At 31.9% G+C, this 17,159-nt stretch overlaps 1 protein-coding gene across 1 annotated transcript; it reads left to right on the forward strand.

The window, feature by feature from the left end:
- The first annotated feature begins 1,106 nt into the window (after window positions 1-1,106).
- Window positions 1,107-13,367, forward strand: LOC145269816 (uncharacterized). The gene is made up of 2 exons (XM_080125533.1): window positions 1,107-1,201; window positions 11,871-13,367. The coding sequence occupies exon 2, from the start codon at window positions 12,405-12,407 to the stop codon at window positions 13,365-13,367; it is 963 nt and encodes a 320-aa protein (XP_079981659.1). The 5' UTR covers window positions 1,107-1,201; window positions 11,871-12,404.
- Window positions 13,368-17,159: the final 3,792 nt, after the last annotated feature.

Raw genomic sequence — 17,159 nt, forward strand, 5'->3', positions numbered from 1 at the left:
TAGCTGTGAACTTTTGGAACGGCGAACGCAACGGCCGAAGTGAATGTTTTCAACCAGTTTATTTAGATCCGTGCCAGCTTCCATATTTTATTTCCTAAAACAAGGCATGCAACAATATCGCAGTCCATGTACAAAAACGGGATTTTAACGCAATATTAATTTTGCATAAAATAGCTGGCAAGAGCCATGTAAATTTTATAACTTTATATTAAAAAAATTTTTTTTACACAATTAATTAAAAAATCTATGTTGTAGCGGAGATTTTAAAATAATGGAATTTTAATCGTTTTAATCTTTTAAAAATCAGTTAATTTTTAAGAGGTTACTTTTTATTGGCAATTCAACTGATTATAGTATATATTAATGAGAAAAAACGCTATTAAAAACACATAATAATTAAATTTATATCAATTTTTTAATTGCAACTTCAAGGTAATTTTTTGTTCATTATGTGTATTTAAACTTAAAAAAATAAATATTTTTTACTTATTTGAACTCTTATGTGTCATAATAAATTGAAAATTCGATGGATTTAAATATATTTTGTTCGCATTTCGAAAAAAAAAATAGGGGGGGGGAACACGCACTAAAAATTTTTGCCCTCATATATTTTACAGAAACTGCATTTTATATGTAATTTCATTCTAAAATGGATACGTATCGAAATTTCACGAAAATCTAACGATTAGTTGATTTTTGCTAGATTTATTAAACACGGGTATGTTTTCACGTTCGAAATGCTTACTACATGAGAACGATATTTTAAAACGTCAATTATGGAAACACGATTTTCGTCTCGCAATTTCATTATTTTCGTTCGATGAAAAATTTTTTAAAAAGTTATTACTGGTTTATTTTTCCCTTCTTCTTATAAATGGTACAAAAGTTACATTGATAATATTACTTTATAATAAACTTACATCGTTTTACATATAGGGGGTGGGTGAATTTTCGCAGTCCCTAGTGATAGCCAATACTTTTTTAACAATTAAAGAATATTTTGTAATTTAACAGCCCCCCCCCCACTCACACACAAGAAAAATGAAATCACAATAAATTTTTTAAAATACTTTCATTTTCTGCGAACTTGCTTTTCCGGCCGCCATCTTGAAATGTTCACTTCCACCCGTCAAACTCGTCTCGTTTAAATTAACTCATCTTATAATCGTTTCTTTGTTAAAAACAGATTGCCAAACAAAAAGTAAGTATTTATTAATTTAATTGCTTTTGAAGCTCTTTTTTATTACATTATGATTCCCTTTGTTTTACTACAGGGGCGCGTCGAAACCATTATGATTGCCTTTGTTTTAATAGAGAAATGAGTCAACATTCCATGATTGCATAGAAACGAAGAATGCTACTATAGAAATCACTCGAATCGGGTTTTTGTTGCTTACTTTTGTTTAAAGTTTCTTTCTTTTTCTTTTTTTTTTTTCAAGTGCCTTGAAAATTATTTTTATATCTGTAATGAAAAACTTCGATACGGACGAAAACCTGCAATTTCCTAATATATTATTACATACTTCAGCCATCCCCCAAAACAATGTGAAAAACGGAGCGCATGTTCCCGTGACGTCATACTTGTGTTAACTATACGAACTATGGAAAAGCAGAAGCGACTTAATTATTTTTAAAAACCTGTGTTTATCTTCTTCAAACTGCAATTAATAATTAATCTTTGTTATAATTTTGTTAGGTTTTAAGGTTTACACAGTTTAACGATTAATAATATTATAAACATTTGTATATTAAATATGAAATATTCTGTTCGGTAAAAAGAGACAAACAAAATTTGAGGGAGGGGCTACAAAATGCTTAATATTTGTGCATTAATATTTTCAAATCGGTTTTAATCTGGAGATAAAATAGCTGATGTTTATGTAAAAACTTCATATTTTAAAAAAAAAATTTAAACACAATTAATTAACAATCTATGTTGTAACGGAACATTTTTAAATAATGGAATTTTAATCGTTTTAATCTTTTAAAAATTAATTAATGTTTACGAAGTTTCTTTTCCTCGGCAATTCAACTGATTATATTATATATTAATTAGAACAAATGCTATTTAAAAAAAAAACATAATGATATTAAATTCATATCATTTTTTTAATTGAAAATTCAAGGTAAATTTTTGTTCAATACGTGTATTTAAACTTTTGAAAAATAAATATTTTTTACTTATTTGAACTCTTATGTTTCATAATAAATAGAAATATCGATATATTTTGTTCGAATTTCGAAAAAAATAAATAGGGGGAGGTAACATGCACTAAAAAAATATTTCCCCTCATATATTTCACGGAAACTGCATTTTAAATGTAATTTCATTCTAAAATGAATAAGTATCGAAAATTTCACAAAAATCTGACCATTAGTTGATTTTCGCTAGATTTATTAAACACAGGTATATTTTCACGTTCGGAATGTCTACTACATGGGAACGTTGTTTTAAAGCGCCAATTATGTAAACCCGATTTTCGTCTCACAATTTCATTATTTTCGTTTGATGAAAAATGTCTTAAAAAATTATTACTGGTTTATTTCGCCCGTCTTCTTTAAAATGGTACCAAAAGTATATATTGATAATATTAATTTATAATAAAGTTAAATCGTGTTACATATAGGGTGGGGTACTTCTGTGGTGAATTTTGGCAGTCCCTTACGTACTATAACATAACAGACAAAATATTTGAATGGAAAAGGAAAAAAAACAGTTTTCGATATGATTTCAGTTAAAATAAAACCTTAAAACCTCGCCACTAAAAACATCATAAGAAGATATTTTACATTTTAAGGAAATTTTCAATGTCTATAGGAAATATTTTTTTTAATAAAAAAGTGGAAGAATAATACTTATTTTTAGTAGAAATGTATTTTATGTAAACAAAATAACCATTTTCTAAAGACTTATTTTAAAAACGCATTTATTTTAGCTTTAATGAAGATAAAACATCGTAGATGTTAGCAATTTATTTAAAAAATATTTCTCATATATTTTACAAAAACAGAAAAGTTCTGTAAATATGAAAGACGTGGTTCTAGAATTCATTGTTAAGATCAACTCAAAATAAAAACGTTTTTTTATCATCTCTTTTTATATATTCTGGAGGGACATAACTCACTGGTACTTCCTGTACAATTGACAAATAACTTCTAGATACTATTCCAACACATTAGTTGATAACTCTTTTCCCACTACATCCCCCACGCTGTGTCCACAGGATGAAATATCATGATCAGTTTTGTGTGCAACCTGACATACACATACATTCTACATTTAAATGTAAATATGTCACTTAAAAAAACAATGACAAACGAAGAGTTTGACTCCATTATATTTATTAATCTTTTAGCATTTTCACATCTTAGATCGCCAATTAAATGTAAATGTATTGTTTTAAAAATGACATACAACAAATATACGGAAATAACAAAACTTCTCAGCAGTAAGCAGTTTTCTAGCACCTTAAAACTAAGCTTTAACGTGCTAGAAAACTGCTTACACCTCAGAGTATCCTGCCTTTATATAAGGCCATCATTCGTCCATGCATGGAGTATTGTTGCAACATCTGGGCTTTTGCATCTACCACTAGTGTCTTCCTATTGAATAGGCTCCAAAAAAGGGCCTGCAATCTAATAGGTTCGTTCCACTTTGTCAACTAAGCTCCAACCTCTGTCCCATCGCTGCAATGTTGCATCCCTGTGCCTGTTTCACAAGTATTTTAATGGAATATGTTCTGATGAACTCATTGCACTTGTGTCCCCTCAATGTACACATCACCGACAAACCTGCTTAGCAATAAAATTACAACCATTCACTCTTGAGTTCCCTAAAAATTTCTACTCATATAGTTTCTTCCCTGTCTTAAAAGGTTAAAGTGAGCAAAAAAAAAGCCTTAAAAATAAAACATAATAAATATACAGAAAGAACAAAAATTCTCAGTAACTTAAAATCACGCCTGTGAAGACTTCCGTCAGTTAAACAATTCATTCATATGACCACACTATCATTACAAAATCGGGTGAATAATTGAAGTGTTAGAAAGAGAACTGATGAACTGCTTTATCGCCTTCCTCTTGTGGTGAATGTGGTTGTTGTTCAAGATGAGGAATATGAATGTAACACTGCACTGAATAGATGAAGAGATGTCTAGCATCATTTGCAAAACAAGCCCTTGTTAAACTGTTTCTGATATTGTGATTTTATTCCCTTGCCATCACATTATCCTCTATGTAATTCATTCACTTTTTTACTCTTAATCACTCCAAACAAGACATATTGCCACTTGGATGTAGAGGACTTACTATTTGTAGATTAGGGACACTTTGTAGCGAGTTGAGCAGCAAGATATCTGATTGCATTATATTTAAATTTCTGTATGTTAGTAACAGTCGAGCAGGAAAGATGGCGAGAATTCCAAAGTCTAGTCAGCATTGGACAAAGCCAAACTCTTTGCCAAGAACTTTGCAAGTAATTTTATTTCATGTTAAATTGATTCTATATATTGTTTAATTGATTCTGTTTTATGTATAATTGATTTTATTTTATGTTAAATTGATGCTATCTCATATTTAATTGATTCTATTTTATGTTTAATGATTCTATTTCATATTTAATTGATATTATTTTATGTTTAATTGATTTTATTAATGTTAAATTGATGTTATTTCATATTTAATTGATTCTATTTCATGTTTAATGATTCTGTTTTATGTTTAATGATTCTATTTCATATTTAGTTTATATTATTTTATGTTTAATTGATTTTATTAATGTTAAATTGATGCTATTTCATATTTAATTGATATTATTTCATGTTTAATTGATTTTATTAATGTTAAATTGATGCTATTTCATATTTAATTGATATTATTTTATATTTAATTGATTTTATTAATTTTAAATGACATTGTAAGTAGTTTGAATTATGGACATTCAGGTATGATGCTATTAGCAATGGTAATACCTTTTCAAAAAATTTGTCATAACTTTTAAAGGAAAGTAGCTTTCTCTTTGTAGCAATAAATCTTATCAATTCATCGGCTCATTCCACTAAAAACGGTTATCTTCTAAGGATTCCGTCGTTATGTTGAATATGTGTGCATTTATTTTATTCACATGTCATGAATAGAACTCAATTTTATCAGGGAGTTCGTTTATAAAAAATCTGGAAAAATAAATATCCAAGGTTCAACGTTTGAGGTTAACTTGCATTAATGTGATGTTGTTTATATATATGGCCAGCAACAACATCCTGGATCATTCTTTTGTCTAAGAATAATTTAATTATATGGAATATTTTTAGTAATACTGTAGTTATTAATTTGTATAAAATCTTTATACTAGACATTTTATGAATACATTTTTAACAATTCCTCGCGTATTATTGTATGAAAGTTTTTACAGAATTATTTACTAGTAAATTTGAACTGCATATACGTAGAGCTCAAATGTTCAAACATATTTTTGTAACTTTTAAAGAAAACAGACTGCTTAATGTTCAAATAGTTTTTGAATATCAATTATTTTTATTTGTAAAATGTTTGGTGTTCTTTATTTTTTAATGATTATTCTAATTGTGTTTTTATTTTTTATTTGAAGATTATTGTAAAGTAATTAATTTGAACATCATAACCTTTATGAATGTTCTGATCAGTTGCAACATCACTAATGTAAGATTTATTTTTGTGTTAAAAATACAATAAGAAATTAAATGTTTTGAATACATTTATAACAATGAGAATTGAGAATGCTTCATGTATTTTTATTGCATTAAACCAAAAATTATTTGATTTATTATTTTTGGAGACCTATTACAAAAATCTGAACTGCCTATATCTATTGTTGAAATCCTCAAGCATAGCTTTGTTATCTTTAAAAAAACATGCTACTTAAGCTTCGAATATTTTTTTTAAATAACAAGTAATTATTTCTTTTTGTACAATTAAATTTTCATTATTTCTGTAATGACTATGTTTATAGTGTAAATTTTGTCTTTTTGAATTACAAAGTCTATGAAATAAATACTGGAACCATGAAAGTTTTAATAAGGTAAATTTTGTAATTATTTCTTTTTGTAAAAATGTTTCATTTTCATTATTTCTTTAATGACTATTTTTATAGTGTGAATTTTGTCTTTTTGAATTATAAATTTTTGTAAGATCAATTCATTTGAACAACACAAAGTTTATGAAAGTTCTACCCGGGAATTAATACTGTCTGTAATATTTCTGAAAATAAAAAAAGATGCAACCATGAAAGTTTTAATAAGATAAATTGAAAAATAATATTATTGTTATATTTTTTATTAGTAAAATAGGGATTGATATTTTATATTTATTTCTGTTTATAGAAATACTATTCTCATTTTGAGTATTTTAATAACGTTTGGAAGATCTTACCTTTAACCTTCTTTAGGTGTATCTTGAACTTGGAAATCTTCTAGTTTAACTCAGAAATCTATACTGACTTTATGAAATCTCTATTTATTTAAAGAAAATCAGAGAAACAATAATTTACAATAAGTGGGCTTATTGAGATAGTTTTAACTTCTACATGAGGACAGTCAGTGTACTATAAGTCCGGATCAAGAGGCCATAAAATCTGTATATCTGCAGTGTTTGTTCTATAATATAAAATCATTAAATCGTCAGAGTTTATTCCATAATCATAAAACTCGTTGCTTTTTTATTAAGTTCAACAATTCCTTCCCCAATACAAGATCCAACAATAATATATCGCTTTAATTGGAATGTTCTTTATTGATATAGATGATAGTTCAGCTTGCTTGGTGCCTTGGATCCTAAAACTGTTTATTCAATAAAGTTTTCATGAAGTCAACAATTCCTTCCCCGACATTTTCTATGTAGACACACTAGATCTCCGTAATATTTTTGAAGCTCCTTTTGTGTAATGCTAATCTGTAAGAATTCTTCAGATTTGTAATTGTCATTTGAGTAGTATGCCACTAGATAGTTTGATAGTAGTAGATGATATATATTTAGTGTTTTGGTATAAAATACACCTCCCTTCTGGGAATATTATTTGGGGCATCCTATTTAAGAATAGACAATCATCCAGTCTCAAAACCTTTTATTGAATTCGATAATTGAAAGCGTAACAAGAATCTGGTTTTATTGCTTCTATGTTTATCAGGGGATCCAAGCTAAGCATGGCTTTTACAATTATCAGTTTATAAATTATAGCCTTATTTTCACTTGTCAACTCTACATGTCTGCATTGCAATGCCAAGAGTAATCATCATCAAGTCCAACATATTCTCTTGCTCAATATGGTGTAGGATCACTAAGAATAACGATAGTGTTTCAGCATGTTCAGCTTGACGGAGAAATAAGGCTGCAATTCTTCTCCTTTTCATTCCACTACATGTCGCTAATGAATGCTGCAAATCTGACTTTTGTTTAAAGGCAAAACTGCATTATTTTTATTTTATTGAAAAGTTGAAAAAAGCATGAGAAAAGAATTTCCCGATTTATTACATGCATATTAGATATTTCCATTTTTCATTCTAGTAAATGTCACTTTATGAATGTTGTAAATACGACTTTTGTTTAAAGGCAAAACTCCATTATTTCTCACTTTACTACTTTCAGGCCATGAATATATGCATGGAGACCAACAGTCAATGTTTTATACCTCTATTTCTTAAAGATACTATAGCCATAATGCATGACACAATCGACACTATGCCAATAGGTTTTTGTTTCAGCATGTTCAGCTTGATTGAGAAATATGGCACCAAGTATTCTGTGTTTCATTCCAGTAAATGTCACTTTATGAATGTTGTAAATACGACTTTTGTTTAAATGCAAAACTCCATTATTTCTCACTTTACTATTTGCAAACCATGAACATTTGTATGGAGACCAACAGTCAATTTTCTTTATCAAGCATAACTAGCACACCTGCTTAGCTACTTTAATCTATTAAATAATGGATTGCTACTTGTCCACATTCCTAAATTATTGTATAAGGTTTTAATTACAATTGTTTTTATAGAAGCAAAACATCCTATATATATATATATAATAAAAAAGATGCAACTATGAAAGTTTTAATAAGATCAGTTGCAACATCACTAATGTGAGATTTTTTGGTGTGAAAAATACAATAAAAAATGTAAATGTTTTGAATTTATAACAATGAGAAATTAGAATACTTTATGTATTTTTATTGCATTAAACCAAAAATTATTTGATTTATTATTGGAATGTTCTCTATTGATATAGATGATTGTTCAGATTGCTTGGTGCCTTGGATCCTAAAACTGTTTATTCAATAAATTTTTCATGAAGTCAACAATTCCTTTCCCGACATTTTCTGAAAATAACAAAGATGCAACCATGAAAGTTTTAATAAGATAAAGTGAAAAATAATAATATTGTTATATTTTTACTTATAACAATGAGAAATAAGAATACTTCACCTCTTTTTATTGTTTCAACCAAATTACTTTAATTTAGTACATTTTCAGACATATTCCAGAAAATCTGACCTTAAATCCTGAAGCATAGCTTTGTGACCTTTAAATTATAAGTAAGGACAAATATTTTGAAGACCATAACTTCACGTCTTTTTATTGTATTAAACCAAAATAATTTGATTTATTATTTTTGTTAGACCTGTTGCCTGTATCGACTGTTAAAATCCTCAAGCATAGCTGTGTACCCTCAAAAGAAAACATGCTGCTTAAGGTTCAAATATTTTTTAAATAGCGTATAATTATTTCTATTTGTGAAAATGTTTAGTTTTCATATTTTTAGATTATTGTTTTAATTGTGTGAATTTTATTTTTTTGAATTATAAATTTTCGTAAGGTCAATTAATTTGAACATCATAAACTTTATGAGTGTTCTTAGAAATTAATATTGTCTCATATTTTTCCAAATAAAAGATAAAATCATGAAAGTTTACATAAGATAAAATAAAAAAAATAATATTGTTATATTTTTTAAATTCTTGAGATAGGGATTGATATTTTATATTTATTTTTAAAAATACTGTTCTCATTTTGAGTATTTTCACAACGTTCGGAAGATTTTACCTTTGACCTTCTATTTTTAAAATTTTTTATTACATTTTTAACCCAAACAAGTCGCAATGCCACTTTGATGTAGGAGGTTATCAAAGGCAGAAGTTTCAGGGATACTATGGAGGGAGTTGAGCAGCAAGATGTCTGTTTACATTAGTTAAACTTCTGCATGTCAGTACAGTTTGGGAAGCAGGAGCTGGAAGAAAATTCCAAATTCTAGCAGTTCTGGGGAAGAAACTATTAGAGGCTTTCTACCATGTAGTGATCTCTACTGTGTAGGGGGATTTTGATGCTTGTTGATGGTTTTTATGTTGAGGGGGCACTAGGGTCTGTAGTGCATTGGAGCATTCCCCATTAACATACTTGTAAAACAGGCAGAAAGATGCAACATTTCGTCAATTAGACTGAGGTTGAGGCTTAGATGAGTGTTCAGAACCTATCAGGTTCCCAATTATTCTTTTGAACCTTTTATCCAGGAGGGAGAGACTTGTATCAGATGCACCAGCCCACATGTGACAACAATACTCCATATGTGGGTGAATGGTGGCCTTGTAGATGTACAGGATACTTTCAGGCATAAGTAACTTTCTAGTATGGTAGAGAAAGCCCACCTTCGCAGCAACCTTGGTAATGCTCTTGTGTAGTGGTTCTAACTCATGCTACCTGTGAACATTAAGCTGGGGATTTTGAAGTAAATACTTTCATGTAATGTATCTTTATCCATAGCTTTTTGTAGTTGAAACGGTTTCTGGTAATTATTAAAGGAAATGAATTTGGGCAGCATTGAATGGGACCATCCATTTGTGTCCTCATTTCACTATAGACTGGAGGTCTTTCTGTAGCGTTTCTGCCATTAGTTTTAATATGTGTCAATTTGTTTTCCCCTCGTGCCTCTGTTATAGAGCATAATCTTGTTAGCAAATACGCCCATCTCAGGGACTATTGAAACAGGGAGGTCATTTATGAATATCAGGAATAATAAAGGTCCAAGGATCGACTTCTGACGTAAACCTGTATTTATATCATATTGTTTAGATGTATGACCATCGGTAACCTGAATTTTCTCTTATTTAAGGATAAAATTATGTTAAGTTTTCGTCCAGTAATACCATAGGATCTGATTTTCCTGAGAAAACTATCATGCCATACTCTGTCCAAAGCCTTACATATATCTAGGGCCCTCTTCTCCACTGTTCTCTCCAGTGCATGATATATACGTTCAGAGATTACAGTTAGGATATCTGCAGTAGAACTGGCTTGCCTAAATGCATACTGATGGTCGGATAGAAGTTTATCAAATGTAAAGTGGTGGACTAGAGCTTGATTAATTATGAGCTCAAATATTTTGGTGAAAAGAGGGAGGAAGCTAATGGGATAATAATTTAATGGGTCAGTTTTTTCCCAGAAATTGGCACTACAGAAGCAGTTTTCCAACAGTCAGGGATTTGTGAAGGCATTTGTTGAAAAGTAGGGATAGCACTGGAGTATTTGTGTTCTTACATATGTTATAGTTTTTCATATGTTTGGAAATGTTTCTACATATCAGACCGTGTATGGGTATAATTATTAAAATTACCCGTAGCAATGTGCTTTATAACTTTATATGGGTAAGCTTATATTCTCCTCGGAATTATATTGTTCACGCTTAGCAGGGGGGAAAGTCGCCGAAAAAAAGGGCAAAAAGTTTTCTACTAGTAATTTATATCCAATGAATCGGAAAAACAATCTCAGCCGAAATGGAAAGAAAAAAAACTCGTGGAGTCATCGAGTAGTTGTAAATTAAAATAAGAAAGAAAGGTACTTGTACAGAATTCTACCCAAATAAAAGAATTCTTACAAGGGAGAGGAAGACACAACTGTACGATAAAAATCATATACATTCATCGAGTATTTGTATTTATTTTATAAAAAAAATTAAATACTTGAACGAATATTAAACCCATATTTCTTTAATAGGCAGCAAAGAGGAGATCAAGTCGACATGCTTTTGAGGTGTTGAGGATTTTATGATATGTGCTTGATTTTTAGATTATTTAGTGTGGTCCGCAATAATAAATGGAGGGAGGGACTGGTTTGCTAAGCCCAAAGTAGAGTTTGAATCAAACTGACAGGCAAACATGTTAGCGTTCTTGGTTGTGGTGCAAACAATTTCATGATTGTTGGATAGTAGACGAATTGTTAATTGCCCATTATTTACTACACTGTTGTAGATTTTCCAGAAATCACAAATTCCTAATTTTTGCACTTCAATATGTTTTCTGGTGGTTTTGGTATATCCTCTCTTAGCTGTCACTACTTCTTTCTTACAATTAATTCTAGCTTCTATAAACTTTTGTCTGTTTGTATTGAACTTATGTCAAATAAATCTGCAGTATGCATGTTGCCTCTTAGAAATGGCAGCTGTGCAAGTAAAAGTAAATTATTGCAGAGAGTTGGTTTGCAATAGAACTTCCATGTGGGAGCATGTGTTTCAATCGCTGATTTGAACTGAAGGGGTCTGACTTGCAGACTGTTCTGCAGGAAGAGAAAAGATATTTCCCCATGGGGCATCTCTGATGTGATCTTGATGTGTATCTTGAACATGGATAAGTATTACAACAAATGTAATGATTATATTTTTACTTTAATAAAAAATTTCTTTGCGGACTTCTTAAAAAATTGTGCATGATTATTTGTCTTTAGCTCACAATGCAGACGTTTATCTCTTATCCATTTAAAAATAACCATGTATACAGATTAACATCTTAGTATTTTGCAAAGAACATGTAGAAAATTATATTATTGAATGAAATTTGTTTTTATTTCATTTTGCAGTATATCCAGCAATCAATACAAGGAACAGTGCACAAAGTTGAAAGCTGAAAAACAAGAGAAAGCACATCCTTCTTAACTATACGATTTGTTTCTTTTGTAAAATAGAAGTTTTTGGAAAAAAGTCCTTACAAATGAGTATGTATTTCTTCTACAAGAGAAATCACATCCTTCTGAACTATACGATTTTTTCTTTCTACTCTTAGGTTTATTAAATACGGTACTAGTTAAAATAACTATTGCAAGTGCATATGACTAAGGGAATCATTGACCTATTTATAAATGCAGTGAATTGTAGAATAATAAAAACTTACAAGAGACTTAAATTCTTTACTAACTCAAGGTTTGAGAGACAAAAAACTTTAATGGATTATGGAACATTCGAGTATATATATGTATCTCATATAGAATTCAAGTTTTAGCACCAGGTAGTGGAACCCTTGATTTCTGAGAACTACAATTGAAGTAAAATAAAACAAAATAGAGAGATCATATTCTTGCAAAGTGTATGGCCGTTCTTTTGCACATAAACAGACGATGTTGCAGCATATTAGAACACATACTGGAGAGAAACCATATTTTTGTGAAGTATGTGGCTCTTCTTTTAAACGGAAGCATCACATGTTGGAACATATGCGAACTCATACCAAAGAAAAACCATATTCTTGTGAAGTATGTGGCCGTTCTTTAACACATAAAAAGACTTTGGTCACTCATATGCGAATTCATACTGGAGAGAAACCATATTCTTGTGAAATATGTGGCTCTTCCTTTACACTTAAAAAGAATATGTTGCAACATGTTCAAACACATACTGGAGAGAAACCATATTCTTGTGAAGTATGTGGCCGTTCTTTTACACATAAACTTACGTTGGTCACTCATATGCGAATACATACTGGAGAGAAACCATATTCTTGTGAAATATGTGGCTCTTCTTTTAAACAGAAACAACATATGTTGCAACACATGCGAACACATACTGGAGAGAAACCATATTCTTGTGAAGTATGTGACCAGTCTTTTTCACATAAAAATACCTTGGTCTCTCATATGCGAATTCATACTGGGGAGAAACCATATACTTGTAAACTATGTGGCTCTTCTTTCAAACAGAAAAATAATCTGTTGCAACATATGCGGACACATACTGGAGAGAAACCGTATTCTTGCGAAGTATGTGGGTCTTCTTTTAAACAGAAGCATCACATGTTGGAACATATACGAACACATACTGGAGAGAAACCATATTCTTGTAAGGTATGTGGCCGTTCTTTTTCCCATAAACCCACCTTGGTTACTCATGTACGAATTCATACTGGCGAGAAACCATATACTTGCGAAATATGTGGCTCTTTTTTTACACTTAAAAAGAATATGCTGCAACATATGCGAACACATACTGGAGAGAAACCATATTCCTGTGATGTATGTGGCCGTTCTTTTATAAGGAAACCTGACTTAGTCATTCACATGCGAACACACATTTACGCCGGGTAAGAAAAATCTGTAAAACTGAAATCACAAACAAGAACAAAGTTACAGCAATTAACCAACTTGCCATGCCAGTACTAACATATAGTTTTGGCATTATTGACTGGCCTCAGAAAGACATAAATTGGTTTGACACAAAGACAAGGAAAATGCTAACCTTGTACCGAGTTATTTATCGAAATCAGTGCATGCCTCGTTTGTACCTACCCAGGCGAGAAGGAGGTATGGGACTCTCGGAAGTCAATCATAAACACAGAGCCACAATCGTCAGCATAGGTCAGTACATAATAAGTTTCTGTAACCCCAAGCTTATGAAAATTAAAGACCATTATCAGAATCGAGCAAGTAGTACAACATCTATAACACAACTTGCCACTCATTTTGGAAAAGATTGCCTTACAAATGATACTGAGAACCCAAACAAGCCTGCCACTGACATAGTCCAGAAAAGTCGGAAAAAATACACTAGCCAGTTCCATAGTGTTAAAACAGAAGAATGGACCAACCATAAACGGGCAAAATACCTACCGACTGAACTATCCCAAGAATATATTGATAGGGATGGTTCCCTGGACTGGCTCAAAAGAGGATCCCTCCATTACGACCAAGAGAGGTTGATATTGGCTGCACAAGACCAGGGCCTCATGACAAACGCCTTCAAAAAGATGTGTGGTCTAAGCAACAATAATAAATGCAGGTTCTGTAGCACTGAGGTTGAGAGTGTGGGCCACCTGATTTCTAGTTGCAAAGTCCTACTTGGAGATGGTTATTATACAGATCGCCATAATGGAGTTTGCAAATACCTTCACTGGAAGATATGTAAGAAACTCAACATTCAGTGTAGTAAAAACTCCTGGGAACATATACCCGAACGAACAGTTGGGAATGACAACTACACTATTCACTATGACTACATAATCCTTACTGCTACATATCTTGAAAACGCAGCTGTTATACCAGATATAGTGATTTGGGACAGAGCAAACAAAAAAGCGACCGTAATAGAGGTCAGTGTACCCAATGATACAGGGCTTAACAGAGTTGAGAGGGAAAAGATAACAAAGTATCAAGGACTTATGTATGATATGAAACGAAATTGGAAATTAAAAGACGTTTCAATTATACCAGTCATCATAGGAGCAACTGGGCTTATGAAAAAGAACTTTAAAAAGTACATAGCAAGCATACCCGGTGAACCAAGAGCAAGTGAAATACAAACGATTGCACTGAAAGGGACGGCTAGAATCCTGAAAAGATCTCTTGGTTGGACTCACTAAAATAGGGGTAAATGTCAGACCTCTGGTTGGATGTCCCATCCCCTAGAAGAAAAAGTTTAAGAAAAATGAAAAAAGAAAGTCAAGCTGCTGAAACAACTACACACCTGTAGGAAGGGGCTAAGCCAATTAAAACAGTTCACAAAGAATTCCACAGGGGAACTAGGTCCAAAAACACTGTCAAATTTTTAATAAATTATAAAAATATAGGAAACAAAGGAACTGGAAGGCAAAATACCAGCCCAAATAATTAAACATCGCATGGCAAAGATTAATGCAAAGACACAGAATAAACTTCTTACAATCCCAGAACTTTCTACAGGAGTCTAATAAGGGGAGAAATAAAAATCACAGATCCTCCAGCAGGAATTAGAGGATTACTGGAGACCCTTATTTGAAAAAGAGGAAGTATATAACCAAGAGGCCCAGTGGATTGGGGATATTATCAATGCAAATAAAAACAAAAGAGAAATGCCAGAGCCAGAAATAACATCAGACAAAATTAGATCAAAGCTGGCACGAGTGCCAAACCACAAAAAACCTGGCATTGAAAACATCCAACTTCTGGTTAAAACAGCTGACAACATGACACAACCATTATAGCAGATGCTTCACCAGAATGTTGAAAGATTATGAAGTGACGCCATTGTGGCTATTAAAAGGCGATACAAGCTTAATAGTTAAGAGCATGGAAACTAAAATCCCAAGCAAATATCGCCCAATATGTTGCCTGACCACAACTTAACTTACACTTTCATCCGGAGATTATCTTGATGAAGAACAAACAGGATGCAGGAAAAACTGCCTGGACACCAAAGATCAATTGCTCATCGATAAGACCATTTGGAAGATTGCAGGAAAAGAAAAAGGAATCTAAATATGGCATGGATAGATTATCAGAAAGCATTTGATAGCGTACCCAATTTATGAATACTAAAGTGCCTTGAACTATATAAAATCCACCTCACCATATGAGAAATTATAGCTGCTGAAATGAATGAGTGGCAAACATGTATTACCTTAAACCATAGCGGGGAAGGATATCCATTGCAAATATAAAAATAAAAAAAGGAATCTTCCAAGGAGACAGTTTATCTCCTCTACTATTTTGCTTAGCAATTTATCCTCTCAGTAAACTCCTAAAGAACTGCCAAGGTGCTTATAATCTAAGCTACAACTGCCAAAATGAATCTCCCAAGGTAATAAAGCATTTATTTTTCATGGATGACCTTAACCTGTATGCTAGCTCGGATAAGGACTTGTGTCATCTACTAAAAATTGTTCACACTTTTTCCATTGACATCAAAATTACACTCAGGCTAGATAAGTGTGCTAAGTGTACTCTGAAAGCTGGCAAGAAAACATACAGCTCGATGAAAGTAATAAAAGAGAACTGGATGAACAGGAACAATACAAAAACGTTAGTTGCACATACAAAAATGGTCATCACTAATAACATAAGGAATTACACGTATCTGTATAAGGATCTTTCTCTTTTTTCTGTTCTGATGTCCTCAGGCTTTATTGAAAGATGAAATTAGAAGAAAAAAATTTTTGCTCCACTCACGGCATTGATGAAAATAATCCATCCAGCATGTCAAGATGAGAGATAAGCTAAGCCAAGAATATTTTGCCGGTAAGGAAGATTTGTAAAATTGAAATCACTAACAAGAATAAAGTTACGGCAATTAACCAACTTGCCATGCCAGTGCTAACATAGTTTTGCCATTATTGACTGGCCTAAGAAAGATATAAATTGGCTTGACACAAAGACAAGGAATATGTTAACCTCAAACCGAGTTATTTATCGAAATCAGTTCATGCCTCTGTTGTACCTACCCAGGCGAGAAGGAGGTATGGAACCCTCAGAAGTCAACAATCAACATAGAGCCACAATTGTCAGAATAGGTCAGTACATAATAAGGTCCTGTACTCCAAAGCTGATGAAAATTAAAAACCGTCATGAGAACCGGGCAAGTAGTACAACATCTATAACACAACGTGCCACTCATTTTGGAAAGGACTGACTCACAAATGATGTAGAAACTCAAACAAGCCTGCCACTGACATAGCCCACACAAGTCGGAAAAAATACACTAGCCAGTTCCATAGTATTAAAACAAGAATGAGCCAACCATAAACGGGCAAAATACCTACCGACTGAATTATCCCAAGAATATATCGATAGGGATGGTTCCCTGGACTGGCTCAAAAAAGGATCGCTTCATTGCGACCAAGAGAGGTTGATATTGGCTACACAAGACCAGGGCCTCATGACAAAAAAGATAAGTGGTCTAAGTAATAATAATAAATGCAGGTTCTGCAAGACTGAGGTTGAGAGTGTGGGCCACCTCATTTTTAGTTGAAAAGTCCTACTTGGGGATGGTTATTATACAGATCGCCATAATGGAGTTTGCAAATACATTTATTGGAAGATATGTAAGAAACTAAACGTTCAGTGTAGTAAAACCTCCTGGGAACATATACCCGAACGAACAGTTGGGAATGACAACTACACCATTCA

Source organism: Euprymna scolopes, chromosome 45, assembly GCF_053919585.1.
Source record: "Euprymna scolopes isolate OS-2025 chromosome 45, ASM5391958v1, whole genome shotgun sequence".
Taxonomy (NCBI): Eukaryota; Metazoa; Mollusca; class Cephalopoda; order Sepiida; family Sepiolidae; genus Euprymna; species Euprymna scolopes.